The sequence below is a fragment of the Centrocercus urophasianus genome, unplaced genomic scaffold (assembly GCF_019232065.1).
Source record: "Centrocercus urophasianus isolate 14NV4802_14NV808 unplaced genomic scaffold, USGS_Curo_1.0 seq_10, whole genome shotgun sequence".
In the NCBI taxonomy this organism is placed as follows: Eukaryota; Metazoa; Chordata; class Aves; order Galliformes; family Phasianidae; genus Centrocercus; species Centrocercus urophasianus.
In genome coordinates this window covers 86,868,077-86,886,609 of record NW_024884142.1, presented here as the reverse complement: position 1 = coordinate 86,886,609, position 18,533 = coordinate 86,868,077, and the positions used below count along the sequence as shown (strand labels likewise).

At 44.6% G+C, this 18,533-nt stretch overlaps 2 protein-coding genes across 12 annotated transcripts in view; one reads left to right on the top strand and one right to left on the bottom strand.

Moving 5' to 3' along the window:
- LIN9 (lin-9 DREAM MuvB core complex component) overlaps positions 1–18,423 on the top strand; it is a 52,429-nt gene extending 34,006 nt beyond the window's left edge. For 2 of the 11 annotated variants that reach the window (XM_042819836.1, XM_042819912.1), the window contains 6 exons: positions 807–932; positions 1,280–1,462; positions 1,572–1,669; positions 2,958–4,964; positions 5,057–5,179; positions 9,333–18,423. In XM_042819836.1, the coding sequence (XP_042675770.1) occupies positions 807–932; positions 1,280–1,462; positions 1,572–1,669; positions 2,958–3,063 (513 nt within the window). In that variant the 3' untranslated portion in view covers positions 3,064–4,964; positions 5,057–5,179; positions 9,333–18,423. The remainder of the gene's footprint in view (positions 1–806; positions 933–1,279; positions 1,463–1,571; positions 1,670–2,957; positions 4,965–5,056; positions 5,180–9,332) is intronic. The other 9 variants (XM_042819879.1, XM_042819854.1, XM_042819904.1 and 6 more) reach the window with 9 other exon arrangements.
- MIXL1 (Mix paired-like homeobox) lies at positions 6,497–7,200 on the bottom strand. The gene is made up of 2 exons (XM_042819926.1): positions 6,886–7,200; positions 6,497–6,811 (listed from the first exon to the last, which is right to left on the bottom strand). The coding sequence occupies exons 1-2, from the start codon at positions 7,198–7,200 to the stop codon at positions 6,497–6,499; spliced, it is 630 nt and encodes a 209-aa protein (XP_042675860.1).
- Positions 18,424–18,533: the final 110 nt, after the last annotated feature.

Here is an 18,533-nt window from a genome sequence, read left to right as displayed (position 1 = left end):
TTTTTTTTTTTTTTTTTTTTTTTAATGATCCAGCATAAAAGTGAAAAGAACTGACCAAAATCAGAAGAGATATTGGTTATAGCCCATTTTTATCTGACAATAGTAATAAATTCAAATACACACGAAGCAGGGAAAGGACTGCTTCCTAACAATGAAGCATCTTAACATCACCGTACTCTTTTTAGTTGCCATGTACACAGAACAGTATCCACTTTTCTGATGACTAAACATTGTTGCATAAACAAATGCAAACAAGAAGGATAGCTGGTTCTTTTTTTTTCACTTGACCTGCAACAGAGATGAGGTAAAGGTGATGCTGGTCATTCAAGATAAGCATAGATGCCCTGTGACAGAGATGCTATCTGTTTCCATCTACTAAAAGCCAACCATCTTTTGTCTGCGAGCTGAACTGTTTGTCAGTGTCTGGAGTCTTATGTTCTGGAGCTGCTGGACATGTTGTCCTGTACTGTTCTTCTACTGACAGAATAATCTTCTGTTCATACTGTACAAAGAAGTCATGCCCCCCTATGGGTGAAATAAGCAGGTCAGACTGTAGTTGTCATCTGTAGTGTTTAGTGCCACAGATTATCATAGTGCTTTCTGAAGAGAATAAAAGCATGGTAGTTACTGCACCAATTGTCACTTGGAGTTCTAAGCAGTGATACTAGGCTTTAAGTTTTTTCATGTTAACATTTCTATTGGGCACTGGGATTTCAAATACCCCAATATTATTTGAAAGTGAAAATTCCTTTGGATGAGTTCCACTTATATTGCATTAACTTTAACATGCTTTGTCTTTTCCACAGAAATCCTATTCTATGCCAATAAGCATTGAGTTTCAGAGGAGATATGCAACTATTGTTCTAGATCTAGAACAACTAAACAAAGACTTAAATAAAGTGTTGCATAAAGTTCAGCAGTATTGTTATGAGGTAAGATTTTGCTGGAACCTGCATTTGTTTCTGCTTAACCTGAGTTATAAAATAAATCAGAATTTTCTGGGAATAGTGCGTTAGCAGGGCTCATGTGGAACTGAAATTGCTAGCAGCTGTGTTTGTTTTGTTGTCTGTATTTCTCTCTGTTTCTCTTACCTGAATGCAGGCACTTCTGATGATGCCAGTGGCCAGTTTTGGAATAGGCATGCATGTATATAAATGAAGAAAAAAACAAAGCAGGCTATATACCTGTGGACTTTTTGGCAATCGTTTCTCAGTTCATACATGCACCAAATGCAAAGGAGCTATTTAATCTTCATTGATCTTTCTTTCTGTCTGTGCAGCTTGCTCCAGACCAAGGCCTCCAGCCCGCAGACCAGCCAACAGATCTGAGGCGGAGGTGTGAAGAGGAGGCTCAGGAAATTGTTAGGCAAGCAAATTCCTCCACAACAGGACAGCTTTGTGTCGAAAGTGAAAATTTAACTGACCTTATCTCTAGACTTACAGCAATATTACTGCAGATTAAGGTAAAATAATTGCAAAAATAGTATCTCCCAATTAAGTACATAATATTAAGCCTCTGACAGGTTCTTTGTGCTGAACTGTTAGAACATTTTTTGTTTTCTTCTCCTGCAGTGTCTAGCAGAAGGAGGTGACCTGAATTCCTTTGAATTTAAATCACTAACAGATTCATTAAATGACATTAAGAATTCAATAGACTCCTCAAATATCAGGTACCACTACTTTGAGTATTTAATTCCTAATTACACATTTTGTGTCAGCAAGCAATTGTTAATGTCTTTTAGAGGTGAATGTAAGTAAGTATAAGTAAGGATTTTAATTTGGTAACTGTTTATGGAAGTGGTCCCATTTAAAGGGATCTTCTTAAAGTAGTACAGAATTAGCAGTTTTCTGTTTGAACCTACCAGTGAAGTAACCTGATTTAAAAAAAAAAAAAAAATTAAAAAAAGTGATAAATTGATACAGCAACAACTAAAATGACTGAGGAGCAAGAAATTCATTGACAACTGTTACTTTAGAGTATTTTCTGTACAATTTCCGTATTCTTTTTTTTAGTGTTACTCAATCTTTTGTCTGTAAATATCAGACATTAGTAACTGAGACAATTAGAGTTTCTGCCTGGCTTCTATTAACAATACTTTAAATGGAAAAAAAAAACAAAACAAAACAACCCCACAAACAAACCAACCACAAAAGAACAGCCATATTGTGCCAGATCAAAGGCTCCTCTAGTCCAGTGTCCATTTTTCAGCAGTTGTCACAAGCAGGTGCCTGAGGAGGCATTATAAAAATAGCAAGAACATGATGATATTCTTCCTGAGTATACTGTGAACTCTAACAGTTTGTGACCATGATTTTTTTAAAGATTTGCATAGTCACTAAATTACATAATTAAAAAAAAAAAAAATACTGAAATGCTAAGCATTTTCTTATGCCCTCCACACTGGTATTGCTATGTGCATGTTTGGTTTTGTTTGGTTTTGTTTTGTTTTTTTGCCAAGATAGTAAGGCAGCTTTTTGATTTTATTGATTTTTTGAAGGATTGAGAAATGGTTTTTTTGTAGCACTTTTCCATTTTGATTTTAAAAAAAAAAGAAAAAAAAAAAAAAAGAAAAAAAAAAAAGAAAAAAGAAACTTCCTGTCATCAATGTTGCAAGTAAATGTGGGAATGGATTCAACCAAGGGCTGATAAACACTGCTAAGAAGGTGATGATCTTTGCATTTCACTGTACTCAGTCTGGGTACTTTAGCATCTCTTCACAATGTTTTTCTTTCATTAGCTCCAACCACTTTACAGTGGTTCTTTACAGTTGGTCTTTAAAGAACCCAAGTCAGTAATTTTGACTTCATGCAACTGTTTTTGTAAATGCTATTTACTGATGCAACCTGATAACTGATATGAATGCACTACTATGATTTATTTGACCTTGTAGAAGTACTCATATGCAACCCTTAAGTAAGAGGTTTAATCCTTTTCTTTCTTTCCTCTCTCCCTTGTAGTTGTTTTCAGAATAATGTTGAGATCCATGTTGCACATATTCAGAGTGGTCTGAGCCAGATGGGAAATTTACATGCCTTTGCAGCTAATAACACCAACAGAGACTGAAAACTTTCAAGTGTATAGCAAGTAGTTCTGGAAAATCCTCTTCATTTATATATGCTTCAACAAATGCCCTAACTGCCAGAAGATAAGGGAAAAGAAAACCTCTCGGACCCTTTAAAATATATTATATTTGCTTCTTAAGGAAACCAGCATTACTGGCAAGCATTACATTAAATTTCTCCATTTGTTATTCACATGCGGTAGTTTTGCTAACTGGTAATCTCTTAGTAATGGCATTTATTATAAACATAAAAACATACTTTCATATAATTTGAACTTAGTTTTTAAAAGTTCAGATTAATTCTGCCCACCTCTTGTTGTTGGCTCTCCTGGTACGTTAGATGAAGTGATGAAGAGGAAATGGCTCACATCAGTAACTATGTGGCAGTCTTTGTTCCTTCAAGCTGCACTTCTGTAGGTACCTGAGATGCCACCAGCTAGCATGGTAATAACATGGGCTGAGGGTTCCAGGTCTAAAGAAGCAGCGGTGGGATGTGGACAGAGAACTAAAGTTGCAGAAGATGTTGGGCAGGTCTGTAGATCAGCCAGTGTTTCGTTGGAACATTTAATTTATCATAACTTATATAAGAAGTCTAATGAAGGAATATAAAAATGGAAGTGATACCTTTCCAGAAACAGAGTCGTTACAGCTTTTTCCCTCTATGTGGGGCAAGAAGAAGTGTTTTAGTTGGTATTTTATATAAATGAGTGATAAAACATACTGTTTTTCCAACTTTTGGTTTGTTTTGCACAACTTTTAAATTAAATTCCTGGTTATCTGACATACCCTACATATATAAATACAAAGGTTTTTATAATAAAATATAACCAGTGAGGTAAACTGCAAAAATTAAAAGTGACAACCTGCCTATGAGTACATTTTTGGAATGTTAACCTTGTAAAAAGTGTGTATTGGTTTGTTTAAATAGTCTTGTAAAGCTTCTGTGTAATGAATCATTTCCAGATATGGATTTTCAGAGATAGCTGTAGAGTTGTTTTGGATTCCTTTAGATGCCTCATTAAATGAGGTCTTTTATATGTTAATGTATAAAGAATATGTAAACAGGATTATTTTCAATTTTAAAATTTTGTATAGTTTAAAGATGCTTCTGTATTCTGTGTTGGTATTGTGCCACTGCAAAACTTTAGTGCAGAGTTTATATTTAGCTAAACTTGTTCTGTTAATTAAGAGAAATGCATAAATCTTTTATTCTCGGTGAAATTTGTAACTGAATAAATTGAACTATAAGAGTTGATATATTTCACAAAAATGCAAACTTCTGGCACGTGGTTTCAAGTCATCTTTTTAAAAGAAGTTAATTGCTGAAAACGAAACGTGATGGCTGGGTAACAAGGTGAGTGGCTGTTTTGAAGTATCTAGAAAATGTACAAGGAGTGTTACAAAACACCAGACACTACTTCTGCTCCAGTTAGCTACAGGGCTGCTCCGCTCATCATGTAATAGAACATGGCTGTGGCCCTTCCAGTGCCTTTATTTTGTGTTGTTTGGTAAAGTAGATGGAAAGGTTCCCCACACTTGCAGTTTTCATTTAAACAGAGAGAAATGCCAGAGCCTCACTTAGGGCACAAAGGTTCGATCTGACAGTAACTAATGTGATCCACTGCTGGCATGAAGGGAAAACATCCTCTTGCAGTTTACTTCCACCCCTCCCCTTCTTTCTGGGTGCTCACTGAACACCTGGTGCACAGTGCAGGGAGATGTGCTGATGAGAAACAGCTCATCTTTGTCTCCTTGTTTGCTCCTCACATAGCTCAATGAATTCAGTCACTGCAGAGTGCAATGGAAAAGGAGCAGCAGGGGCTGCCGTTCCCATCATCAGCTTGCAGGCTCAGTGTGCAAGCCACTGTTATATACTTGGAAGCTGAGCACACATGTGAATACTGTGAGTATTCCATCCCCGACAGCTCCTTGGGTACCCAAGTCCACTTGGGATGGATGGTGTCAGATTTTCATTTTTATGTGTTTGCTCTACAGTTTGGCCAAGGACAGCTCTGTTATTTTGTTTGTGGAGAGAGTTCCTCAGTCAGCGTTCCTGTTGCACCACTCAGCATTGCAAGCTCTACAGGAATTTGGCTGTCTCAGATCCAGCAAGCACAGGTATGTGGTGTGTTACACCAAAAGATTTGGGGTATTGGTTACCTTGTCTTATAGGGTGTGATTCCCAACACAGGTTATTTTCCCCGACAGTACACACACCCCTTGCTTCTGTTTTTGTCTCCAAAAGAGCCTTGTGATGTTCAGGAGTTGTCTCCTGACTGGTGTTCATCAGGTCAGTACTGGGGCAGCCCTACTTAATATGTTTACTGATCTGGATGAGGGGATTGAGTGCACCCTTGCAAAGTTTGCAGATGACACCAAGTTGCGAGGAAGTGCCAATCTGCCTGAGGGTGGGAAGGTCCTGCAGGGGGATCTGGGCAGGTTGGATCAATGAGCTGAGAGCAATTGTATGAGCTGCAACAAGACCGAGGGTTGGGTCCTGCATTTCAGTTACAAAAACCCCATGTATTGGTACAGGCTTGGGGCAGAGTGGCAGGAAAGACATGGAGGAAAAGGATCTGGGGTTGTTAGCTGGCAGCTGGCCAGTGTGCCCAGGTGGCCAAGAAGGCCAGTGGCCTCTTCTCCGAGGTAACAGTGATAGGACAAGAGGTCACGGCCTTAAGTTGCACATGGGGAGGTTGAAGTTTTGGATATTAGGAAACATTTGTTCTCAGAAAGAGTGGTGATGCATTGGCACTAGTTGTCCGGGTGGAGGCACTGTCCCTGGAAGTGTTCAAGAGCTGGGCTGATGTGGTACTAAGGAACATGGCTTAGCAGGCACGGTGAGGATAGGCTGACAGTTGGACTGGATGATATTACTGGTCTTCTGATTCTATTATCTGGAGTCTGACAGCTTGCTTTGCTTATAAGCAGGAAGAGCTGCCTTAAGATATGCATACACTAATATGGTCTTTAAAAAATGCCCCCCTTTGAGGGGCTTTTTTTTTTTTTTAATATTTCTTATGTGCTAACTTCACACTGTCCCACTGTCCTGTGGGAAAAGGCTGCTGGTTTAGTGCTCTCTAGTTCCCCTCGCTGCACCCGTGGCTCTCAGGGGCTATGGCCCCTCCGAGGTCAGCAGCCCGTCCCTGTCTGCATCACGAAAACTCTCGGCTCCATAGCAGCGCAGAGCAGAAATGGGAACTTTTATTTATTTTTCTCTCTCAAAAAGTAACAGCAGTCCCCTCCCTACCCCCATCCTCCCTAGAACAGTGCATTCGGTCGGCTTGATGGCTTAAAAAGGTGAAATAGAAGCTGTAAACAATGTAACACGGTGCCGGCAACCGGCGCAGCCGCCCCCATCTCCCGGTCATAAATAGGCGCAGTCCCTCCGGGATAAAGTGCAAGAGGCGCGGGCAGGGCAGGGCCGGGCGGCCGTCAGAGGGCTCGGAAGGCGCCGAGGGCGTTCTCCTCCCACTCCATTCCCGGCTCCGAGAAGCCGCCGCCGGCCGGGAGGGGGAACGCGGGGCGGGGCGGGTAGGGCCCTGCCGGGGCGCCTCCGCTCCCCGCGTGCGGGCGCGGCACTGGGCCGGGCGGGCCGGCTGAGCGGGGCGGCCACTCTCGGCGCTCCTCCTGGGCGCGGAGCATTGGGGCCGCGCCGCACGGGGGGCGCTGGGGCGGCGGGGCGGGGGGACCCGGCCGGGGCGGCCCCCGCTGCCGGCGAGACTTGGCGCGGCGGTTCTGGAACCAGACCTGGGGAGAGAGGGCGGCCGTGAGGGCGCGGCGAGGGCGGGCGGCGAGGAGGGCGGGCACCCGCCGCCCCTCACCTGGATGCGAGACTCAGGGATCTGCGTGGCGTCGGCCAGCCGCTCCCGCAGGTAGATGTCGGGGTACATGGTGTCCTGGAACACCAGCTCCAGCGTCTCCAGCTGCGCCGCCGTGAAGCTCGTCCGTTTCCGACGTTGCGCCGATGGAGCTCCCTCCGCCGCCGCCGCCGCCGCCGCCGCCGCGAGGGGCGCCGGGGCCGCCCCGGGCCCTCCCCCGCTGCCCCCGACCGTCCCGCACAGCCACCGGCCCGGCGGGCAGGAGGGCGGCACCGCGGGCAGCTCCGCCGGGGGCGGCCCGAAGCGCAGCGCGGCCATGGCGGCGGGCCAGGAGGGGTCCGGACGCCCGCAGGGCTTTATAGCCGGGAGGGGACCGGCGGGGGCGGGGGTGCCGAAGGGAGGCGGCCCCGGCTCGGGGGGTCCGGCGCGGAGCCGGGACCGCAGCTCCCTCGGTGCCGCGGGGTTGGTGTCGCACCGCTGGGTCGTGTGTGGTACCGAGTCTGGGCGGTGCTGCTGTGGGGTTTGCATCCTGCAAGCGAGGTGCGTGCTGTCAGCTGTGCGAGCTGCAGGTGAACGCACCTGCAGAGCCCCAGAGTTCAGCTTGCAGCGGGCAGAGCCGAGCCTTGCCACCACCCTTCCCACCCCTGTGCATGCGAGGAGCCATGCCTGGCTGCAGCACGGCCACCATCGGAACGTGAGATGTACAGTTTGTCCACAGCAAACTGTGTTAGATGCTGCTCCCTCTGAAGGGACGGTGTGCTGAGCATCAGCTCTGAGAAGAGCTTTTATTCATAAGGCGTTTGTACCTTCATGCTTTCGCACGCACACATGATGATCAGGTACTTTCAGTAATGTAGGCTTTCTCCCACCATCTCTCCCCATAAGGCCAGCAACCTCCCACCAGCTCCCACAGAGCTTCACCCCAGTACCGGTGAGCATCACGTGGTGCCTGCATCTGCCCCGTGCTGTGCTGGCTAGGAATTCGAAGTCCTGAGGAGGATATTGAGACTCTTTCCCTCTCTAGTTCTGCACCCTGTCATTACTTCTATCCTGGCTGGGCACAAAGAAGGATCCTACCTCTCGCCTTGAAAAGCAGAATCTACCATCAGTCCAGAAGTGAATGGCTTTTTTGAATTAACACATCTGAAATTGAGATAGCCATTTCTAAATATGGAATGCAGCAACAAAAGCAGGTGAAGAGCATGCTGCCATGTCACTGCTGCCATCAGCAGGCACCTAGCACGGTAAGGAGGGCTCTGAAATGCTGCAGCTTTGAAGAGGCTGGAAGAGGTGGCCCTGTATTTGCTGGCCTGCTCCACTTCCAGGCTGCTTGGACTCTCTCCAATTGCTGTGGGTCATAGAATCAACTTTAACCATGTGCACTGACATCTCTCCTTACTGATTGTTGGAGCTGAGTTTTGGGTAGAGTCCTGGAATGCCTGCAGATATAAGCAGCAGCATGGCATTTGGTCATATCTTAAATGCTCTCCTTGGGATACCTAGTGCTTGTAGCAGTGTTGCTGCTCTGCCTGGAGGGGATGAGGCATTGCCATGCAGTGGTTTGTCAATCGCTAGGATACATGTCCTGTGTGTGAACCTCTCTTGCTTTTTACTCCTTCATTTGCTTTGTGCTGGGATTCTGCAGGCAGGGCACTCTGGTGTGATCATTTTTTGTTCTACCAAGTGTATGATACGGGAGGGGGATGATCTTAATGGGAATGTTCTCATTTCCAAAAACAATGTTGAACTTTTTAAGAGCACAAATTTAGGTCTCTCATCTACTTGAGTGTTTTCACAAATCTTGATGTCTTGGAGATCCCAATGTATGTGTTATCTTTAATGGAAGGTAGCTAGCAGGTTCAGAAGATGATGAGAGAAGCCTGACATAAGAAGTAGCAATGGTCATGCACCCAGTTTCATCTCCTTAGAGAAATGTTAAGAAAAAAATGAAAACACATTTTTGCTGTAAAAGCTAAAATTTAATTAAAATTCTGAAGAAGCAGCAGCAGCAGCAGTGCCTGTATAACTGATATTAGTTGTTTTTTTTGTTTGTTTGTTTTTTTGTTTTTTTTTTTAAAAAAAGGAAATTAGTTGTAGACCAGAGACATTTTTATGGGTGTGTGTGTTTGCTCCAGAGTTTCTTTTGGCATGACAATGTCATGTAATTTCCAGCTTCCCCATCAGACGCCGATACCAACAGCCATTAATGTAAACCAGGCTCAGGTTTTGATGGCTTTTCCTTTCTGCCTAAGAGGAAATCTTTAGAATGAATGCTTAGTTTCTCTCTAATTGCTCCTAGTAACTCCTCTGACAAAGCTCCTTACAACCTCCAAAAGCTTTTAGAGGTTTTTCAGGTTTTCCTAATGCATACTTACCAACATCTATGTATTTTTAGACACATCTGTGCCATTAAGTTGATCTCACCATGGTCTCATGTTGATCATTTACAGCTGTCCTTTGGCAGTGTTGGTGTTGCCAGCTCTCAGGCTTCAAAGAGGAAGAGCTCGACGGATTGAGCTGCACCTTGTCCTCACTCTGAGACTGTTTGCAGATGTGTAGAACTGTATTCCTGAGACCACTGAGACCTCAGTCATGGGTCTTCAGCTGTGGCTCTGAAAGCTGAGGTCTTCTGGTCACTGTGGGACTCCACACATCATCCTCACACATCATCCTCTGCTCTAAACATGTTCCAGAGCAGTCAGACCCCGTTGATACCAGACCTGTGTAGGATGTGTTCATACAGCTGTGCAGTGCCGTAAGGATTTCAGGTCACCAGGTAAAGGTCCAGTCCTGCTCAGTGGCTGCATACCACATTTTTGGGGTTAAAATAAATGGGATTTGACTTTTTTGAAGGATGATTCTATCATGCTTTGCTATTATTAATCACATCTATGTATACATGTGGTTTTATTTGAGAATTGGAATGCTGCCTTTCAGCTTTCAACATCCAGGCACCGGTAGCACCCTGTGACTCACTCCCTGTGTTGGGGAGGGAGGTGTGACCTGGTTGGGTGAACCATTTCCTATAAGGTGTGAGACGTGGCTTCAGGACCTCATGGTGCATTCGTGTATTCTGTCCCGGGGAGTCGATAAGAGCTGCAGACATACAGCAGGCCTGGAAGAAAGCGGTAGGAAAGGCACAAAGACCTCGCAAATACATATGAAAGGATCAAGGGTCTGCGTGTGTTAAATCCCAACAGGAACAGATTTGGGGTGAGATGTCCGGCTTCATACACAGCAAAGGGGCAAAAGCAGAGTATGTCTGACTGCTGGCAGCTGGCTCCCTACCTTACGAGTGAGGAAGGTAGAGGATTTGGGAGAGGGAAGGAGATAAAAGCAAACGGCAGAGATAGTGTCAGGAATGTGAAAAGGAGAAGGCAGAAGGGAGCATGCCACCTGGAGGCACGCAGCCTGGTTGGAAGGCACCTGGGTATTTAGGCGTGAATTAAAACACTGTGAAACCTGAGCCTGTCCTTGAGTTTGGAGATGTCCTGAGAACGGCCAGATGCACACACCTGGCAATCAATCACACCTGGCAATCAATCACGGTGCTTCAGAAGTGAGAGAGCAGACTCAAAGATTTTTTTTAGCAGCAAACCTTAGGCTGAAGCAAGTCCTGTTGATGCTTGTTTTCTCTGTGCCCTCTCTGGTTTTACAGTGTGATGCTGTGGAAGAACTTATAGCGTGTATTTAACTGACTTCTTCCTGTTGCCTGCTCATTCACATCCTCTGAATGAGGTCTGTAGAACAGTCATGCTCTGTTCTTACAGGTATTTTCCTTTAAAGAAGGATTTTTTTTTAACAATTGTTGATGTGTCCATTTGTACATATAAAATTATGTTGCCTGAACTTCCAGTGACCTTTAGTTAATTCACAGCACAAACAAAGGAGAATCTCTGTCTCTGCAGATGAATAACAAGAAGAAAGGAAGATGAGAAGGGGAGTGTTAAGTTAAAAAAACAGAGCCCTGTTTTTCTCCTTGTGCTGCAACTCAGCTCTTTACCTGGAGCCACTCTGCAGGGTGCAGTCAGAATGTGCAAACCCAGCAAGGCTGGCAGGAAATGGCAGGGTGATATGTAGCACAGGGGCTACATCTTCTTTAACAGCATTGAATAATTAACAGGCTCTGAAGAGTCCACTATCTACTGCTTTTAGATTTCCTGGTCTTAGCAAGCAGTGTTAAGGCATTGTTTTCTACCACTGTTTGGCAGGCTCCTAAGCCCTCCTCATTCCACATGTGATGAAGTCTTTCTTCTATCTATCCCAGCTTAACAAATGGCAATCACGAGATTTTCTGGTTTTGTCTTGCAGTGTTTGGTATCTGTCTTAGTGCCTTCAACTTCTGAAATCAATAGATTTTATGAGAATCTCAATTTCATCTTGTTGTTGTTGTTTTAAAGCTAATGTCTTGTGGTTATGAAGAGAAGAACCCAAATACGAAGCAAACTTTCTTCTGATCGTTCACATCAGAAAGCAATGGGAAGCACCAGCACTCTCCTGGTAAGGTTGGATGCCCATTACAAGGTTGACACAGAGCCACCATCTTTCCCTTGGCTGCTCTGTTCTGTTACACACACAAATCTTTCTTTTCTGCATGGTATTAACTGCAAATTTCTTCAGCCCTGTTCTTCCCTTCTGCTGCTGGAGTGCGTGTACTTGCTGCATGCCAAGGTTGATGCTCAGGTTTTGTTCTTATCATTTAGTCTACATGTTTCTGTTCTTCTTTTCTGGTTGGTTTTAGAGACAAGTAACTGTTGGTCTCTTTTTTTGGCACTTGCAAAAAAGTAGTTTTGCTTTTCTTTGGCATTTTTTCCTTTCTGGGGTGTTTTATTTCAGGCCCCTGTACAGCTGGGAAGTTTTTTGGTTTTAAGATGTAGGTGGAGTAAGGGAAGTTCCACCCGAGCTGAGGATTTGTGGCTGATGATTAATTAAATCAGCAATTTCTGATGTTCAGAGCTGGGGTGTGCAGCAGTTACTATGTCATTTGATGAGGTAATTCTCTTCCATGCATTAATTGACTCATATTACCTTGCTATTTAAAATTGCACTGAAGAAAAGCAAAAGAAAGATAATTCTATGTAACAAACTCAGTGGGCATTATTTCTGTGAGTTATCCTGATTTTTATAAGCATGATTATAGGCATGATTTTCTGGCATCTGACGCTGAAGCTCCATGTGCTTGCATAGGAAAGTATCTCTTTTATCCTCTCCAGCTGCTCTTCTGCCCCATGTCAGCAGCCCAGTACAACCCTAAAGACTGCCTTGCTCCTCACTGCAAACAGATTGCCTCCTCCTAGGCCCTGTTCCTGCCCTCGTCCTGCCCAGTGCCCCAGGCATTTTTGCAAATTTGACTTTGGCCCTGTTTGTCAAGGGTGTGCTGTTGTCACTTCTTTAGTCTGACCCTCTCCTTTGTTGTCAAGAGGTCTTCCTCTTTTTATTGGTAGCTTTATCTCTTTCTCCGTTATCTTCTAGTCTTGTAGACTCTTTCCCCTCTCTTTTGCATTTTACCAAGCTTGTCTTATCAGTATTAGGGGATTTAAGACTTTTCTCTTTGACAGCTTTTCTTCCCCACTGCCTGGAAGTTTCTCTATGCCATCCAAGCAGGCCAAAGAGCAAATGCGTTTGTTATTCAAAATGAGATAACTGCATCCATGCCCTGTATCCTTAGGAGAGAGCATTTGTCTTCTTCTGCAGTCATATTTTTCACATCTGGGAAGTTGCCCTTACGTCTTTGAGGTAATAGAAGACATAAGGGAGTAATAAGAATTTTCTTCAGGGCTGACTGATCAACGAAGGGTGCAGCAGCAGCACTGTCTGTGTTTCTGTTTGGAGTTCCTCCATGACTATCACCACCCTTTGGCCTGGCCATCCATTCCTGAAATGTGAACACAAAGTCCTTATGACAGTGACTGGAAACTGCAAAACTGAACACAATATCACATTAGTCACAGCATCACCTGGATGTCTGAAATGTCATACGTGTCTTGGCCAGTGACAGCATGGCAGCATTAATGGTTTTCTGGCACTTTGAAAGTGCTGTCTTCCTTACAGATCTTGCCAGGATGGAAAAAGCTGGGAAATTGAAAGGGGAGAAAATAAAGAGAGAAGTTTTACTCGGTTGAACTGTCCTTTCTCCTTGTTTTGTAAAGGAAAAGGAGAATGCCTCCTGTGAAGCATGGTGAAGGCATGCCTGGAAGGCAGTGCTGTTGGCATCGTGGGGTCACTGTAGGGCAGCACTCTCAGCTGCCCTGCACTACATAAAGCCAGGCCAGGAGAGCAGGCAGTGAATGCCTTGGCAAGGAGGTGGTGTGACACATTGGGCCAGATCCCCTCCTGCTCCCCTAGGTGGGAGCACAGCATAAGCAGGGCAGCAATGACATTGGTGTGAGGCTGCAGTGGACTTTTCTGTTGCAGTGTCATATGCCTTAGGCAGAAATTCACTTGACCTTTTTTGGAAGGAAGAAGGCAGTGCTGATCATTCTTGGCCAGTGAATATGTGCTGAATATGTGCTAGTTCACTTGGTGAAGGTGACAATGAGTTTCCCAGCACAGAGAAGGCTTGTGTGCATGCAGCTTTCTCTTAAGAGAAACCCCTCAGACAGTAAACACCCCTCAGACAGTAAACAGTGATGGACTGTGAAAGATGCTGTACTCATAACTTACCCAGGACGTTTTTGGCATGCCATATAACCAGTGCCAAGGAAGGGTTTTCAGACTGTGATGATGCACTGTCTCCTCGGTTTTGCAGCCTTTCCTGGTGAAGGTAACTTCTTGTTGCGATGGCAAATCCCTACAGGATGAAACAGGGCAGTTCAGGGGGATATGTTTCCCATGAGAGAAATCTCAGAAGAAAACAGATGGAAACCAAACATTCTTTGGTCACAGAACCCAAGGAGAGGTGCAGTATGTGTCAAACCATGAAAGCTACTTCAGAAACCCAACCCGTTCATATGGAGTATGTACAATAAGGTAGAAATCTTTTCCAACCTCAGTGATTATAAAATCATCAAGTCCAACTATCAAGTGCCAACTGTCAAGGCATCACAACTATATATTAAGCTTCAGACACGTGCACGCATGGAATGGATTTAGGACTTCTGGCGGCCAAACCTCACACAATGGGCACTGGTGAATCTGCTGTGCTAAAATTATTTGGCTGAGTTTCAGCCACCACTGTGACATTATTTCCATTGCCCTTGAGTTTTGTCTGGGTCTCCCCTAAGCCCAGCTTCATTATTTTCTTACTAGTGAGTAGCCTGCTGGTGGAAAGCACGCTCCTGAAAGCTCTGAAAGCTCATGCACTCAGGCTCGTGAGGGAGGTCTGCTGTGGGATACTTCTCACCGATGAATTGTATTGCACAGTTGCTTTTACCCACTTCTAGCAGCATCACAGTGACACCAATATAAAAGCAGCAACTGTAATTTTAGAGGTTATGCTCTCTTGCTGTTTTCCAGAGGTGGTTGGCCTTCCTGGGGAAGCCTTTTGTAATGCATGCAGGGAAAAGAAGCAGCCATATCCCCATGCTTTTACTGCCTTTCTGGCATTGCACCACTTCCTGTGACCCTTCTCCTCCCAGCGATGCATGGCTTTAAGGCTGCATAGGCTGGGTGAATTATATTTTAGAGTGAGACTCTATTTAGCTGTGATGTCAACTGCAGCAAACTATAAAAAGATCAGTAATGCTCTTTGAAAGTGTAACAGCTGCTGCTCTACACCCTCTCTGCTGTATTATCACTCTGCCCTATTTCATGTGCCACACAGCCAACATAAAATATTGTAGCAATCATCTCAATATATAGCTCAAGGAATGTGGGATAAACTCCCTAGAAGCAAGGAGGAGCTTGAGGTGAGCCAATCTGGGCAATTTTACACAGTTTGTTATCAAAAAAGTTATTTTATCTGGGCTTGCAATGTAGCATGCTTTTTCTTAGCACTTGACTGCATGCCATTAGCAATTCCAACACAATGACAGCAGACCCGCAAAGCTTTGCTTTGGGCAGCTTTGCTGGATGTTACTCACATACAGTTGTAAACTGAGCTCGTCTGGACTGCATGGAGTGAGTCCAGCAGTATATTACCTGGCATATGAAGCACATCTTTGTCCTTAGCTGGGTGTGACCACATGTTCAAAACCACATTCAGGGTTCCCCTAGAGTCAGAAAATAAATTCTGTTTATCCAGAGTGAGCAGACAGCAAGTAATAAATGTGGAATTGTGTTAGCAAAATACACTGTGGCAGTACTGGAAATGGGGTCTTGGCTGGGCCTCTGAATAAGGACTCTACCAAGATATATTTTCCTACTCCTGGAGAATAGGAAAAAAAAGTTGTCTCCTGGAGTAAGCTTCACTCCTGGAGACAACTTGTAAATGATGTTCTGATAAATGATGTTCAAGACATGTGCTGAAGCAATATGAGAAGTGGAGCATTGCCAAGTGGCTTGGTCAGTGTGGCAGCTGGGTGTGCATTAGCACAGACAGCAAAGTGTCGCCTTCAGGCTGATGGAAAGCAAAGTTCCAAACCTCCTCAGCTCCAGGTCCCTTCCTTGGTGGGACAAACCAATGCAAAAAGGCTGCTCTGTTGTATCTGGGTCAGTTGTGTTTGTTTTGTAGTGCAGATAGGGCCTTTGTAGTGGGGATGGAGAATGGCCTGTTTGTAAGTGACACGCAAAGTCCTTTGACACAGGTCTGAAGTGGCAGTGAGCTCACTTGTCTGAGAGGAAATGGTCGGCTTCCAACACGGCTGTTACCAAAGGTGACAAGACAGTTAGGCAATGTGAGGAGTGATTTTGCATCAGACAAAGCCTCTGGGCTGGAATCGAGCCCACCATGGCACAGGCCTGCCTGTGTCTGAGTCCTGCCTGAGCTCACTGAGCCCTGGCACCCAGCACTCATACAGGGACATTGCGGAGGTACCCAGAAATGAGAGCAAGTGGCCTGAAGACACACAGAAAGCTTGTGAGCAAGCCAAGGAGCCGCCTCAGTGTCAGCTTCCTGGCTCTGTTGAAAATCCTTGGGGAGGCTCCCCTGCTTTCGCTCACTTCCCACTGTTTGCAGGTGTGAGCAGTGTCTGGCAGCTCTGGTCTCACTTACGTGCAGGCTGGAGAAAAACAGACCCACCCCAGCTGTTTTCCGGCAGCAGTGCCACATCATGACCCCGTGGATTAATGAGCCCAGCAGAGGTTGCTGGGAGCAGGGTCTTGTCATTTAGGGTTTGCTTCTACTTCATGATCCCAGAGGCACAAGCAGCAGGCAGTGCAGCGAGGCACTGCCATCGCTTGATTACTTTGCTGTGGAAACTGCTCAACCAAAATGATCCCCGTGGATCTCTGGTCCTTTTTCAGCTCACTGTACAAGTACAGAGATGGTAAAAGATTGCATATTTTTAATCAATAGTTCATTTTGCAAGCTCATGCAAGAATCAAAACAGAGATAAGTTCCTAGAGACCTCTAGGTCTGAACTGAAAGCACGAAGCACAGCACTGAACCCAGTGGGGCTCAGCACCCAACCTCACAGTTCAGAAGATGAATTCCTTCAAGAAACAGCTGTGAGTGCAAAATTAGCAGAATAAGGAGCAGAGAGAATTTGCTTCTTGTATGTGAAAATACCCATGCAAACATATACTGCACGGTTGCTTGAATAAACTTACACTGAAGGAGGCTGACATGTCAGCAGAGCTGAATTTACATGCTGCAGCATGTAGCAATATGCTGTCAGGTTAAGAAGTGGCACATCCTTGTGTCCAGTCATGGATGCATAATTGTCTCACAGGGGGAGCTGAGTTGCTGTGAAATTTGAGGTTGTGGATTTTTAATGGCATCTAGAAATCAAGATACTGGAAATCCTCAAGCATTCAGTAACTCCCCAACCACAGCCTTCATTTATCCTGTAACACTCCACAGGTTAAGGCTTTCCTGTATCCATTGATAGCTGACAATTCATTTTGTTAGAAACTGAGCAGTCTCCAGTCGAAATAGGGATGCCTGAGACCTTCTGTAAAGCTCTTGTCTACCTTTTCCTGAGGCTGTGCAATAGGTAAGTGGCTCCCGCATCTCCAGAATTGAAATCAGTAAGTCACTGGCAGTGAGCTCATCTGTTGAAAGGAAAAATGCTGTGCAGTCCCACACTGGTGACAGGATGAAGCTGCCTGTCTCATGCAGTAGCCACAGGCTCCTGCTATCCTGGTCCTATGGCTATGGTTTTCCACAGTGACTAGTTCATGTAATCCTTTCACTACTTCTTTGCAGAGACTTGGAGCTTCACAGTGTCAAAGGCAATTGCTGAACTAACTCTTGCCAACATGATAGAAGGTAAGATCTTGCAGAGGGCCACTGGGAAAAATAAGTGTTCTCTGAAAGCAGGTGTTCTAATAGTGCATTTTACAAATTCCAAGGAAAAAAAAGCTCCTTCAAAAAGAAAAAGTATTATATATTTAAAATAAAAATTAAAAACTTGGATAATTTTGCAATTAATGCGTTGCTAAAACTGACCTGTTTTCTTGCAGCTAGAGAGATTTTCCTTTTGGACCTTTAGGACATTCCAGTCACCCTGATGGATGTTTTTCTCCCATCTATAAAGTTACTGTTAAGAAGATCAAAATGATTGGATTTTTTGTAGTGCATTAAGTTATTTGCCTTTACATATAGAGTATTATTTTTGTCAAACCAGTCATGTTCAACACTTATTTGGTTTTGTGAAACTTGGGAGTCCTAATCAGGGCCAGAACCTCACTTTCATGATCAGAGCAGTCTGGGGACTGGGGCTGGAATGATGGCTCTCATGGTTTCCTTGCAACTCGGGATATTCTGTGACTCTGTGATTATTCTGTTTAGGTGATCAACAGTGAGATAATTACATTTCACACGAAAAATGATATGAGGGGTCATAATGAATGCCTGAGGACCTGGATTGGACATTTCACACCGCAGGTTCAACCAGCTAAGATTGCTACTGCCCTCTTTTTGAATAGAGAAAGAACTGGCTGCCTGTCCTTGGTAGCAGGGTGCTGGGAGGTGCTGGACACATTGCTGCTGATGCTTAGCAATCCATCTGGCAAAGGATTTTCTCATCCAGGTTTGATCTAGAAAGACATTTCAGTATCTGCTGGGAATTTCAGAGCCTGCCCTTCAACTGGAAAATATAACAGTATTTCATTACGTCTTATATATATGTGAGTGTGTTTTGTTCTCTGTGTTTTGCTGTTATATAAAGACTACACAACGATTACAATGATAAGCACTCCATGGAGTCCTGTAACAAAAGCAACACACAGGAGATTCACATTCACATCCTTTTGAGCCTAAGAGCTTGTCTCTACTAGAAAGACTTTGTTGCTGTGAGTGTCTCCGTGAGGTTAAAGATCTGGTCTTCCTGCCTGTGTCTGTAGAGCTGCATCTAAATGAAGGCTCTTATCGGTGTGACTGTGTCAGCAAAGGATGCAGCTCTTAACTCACATACTTGTACTAGTAAGGCTCTTCAAGTGTCAGGAAGTTTCTGGAGATAGAAGTAAGAGAATTGCTCCTTTCATTATGACAGCATATTATCTCGGGGGCCTAGTGCTGGCATTTTGAGCATTAACCTCTTCTGTTCTAGGACTGCTGTGCAGGGGCACAGCACCACTGAACGATGCATTCAGACTCTTCTCTCCTGGGT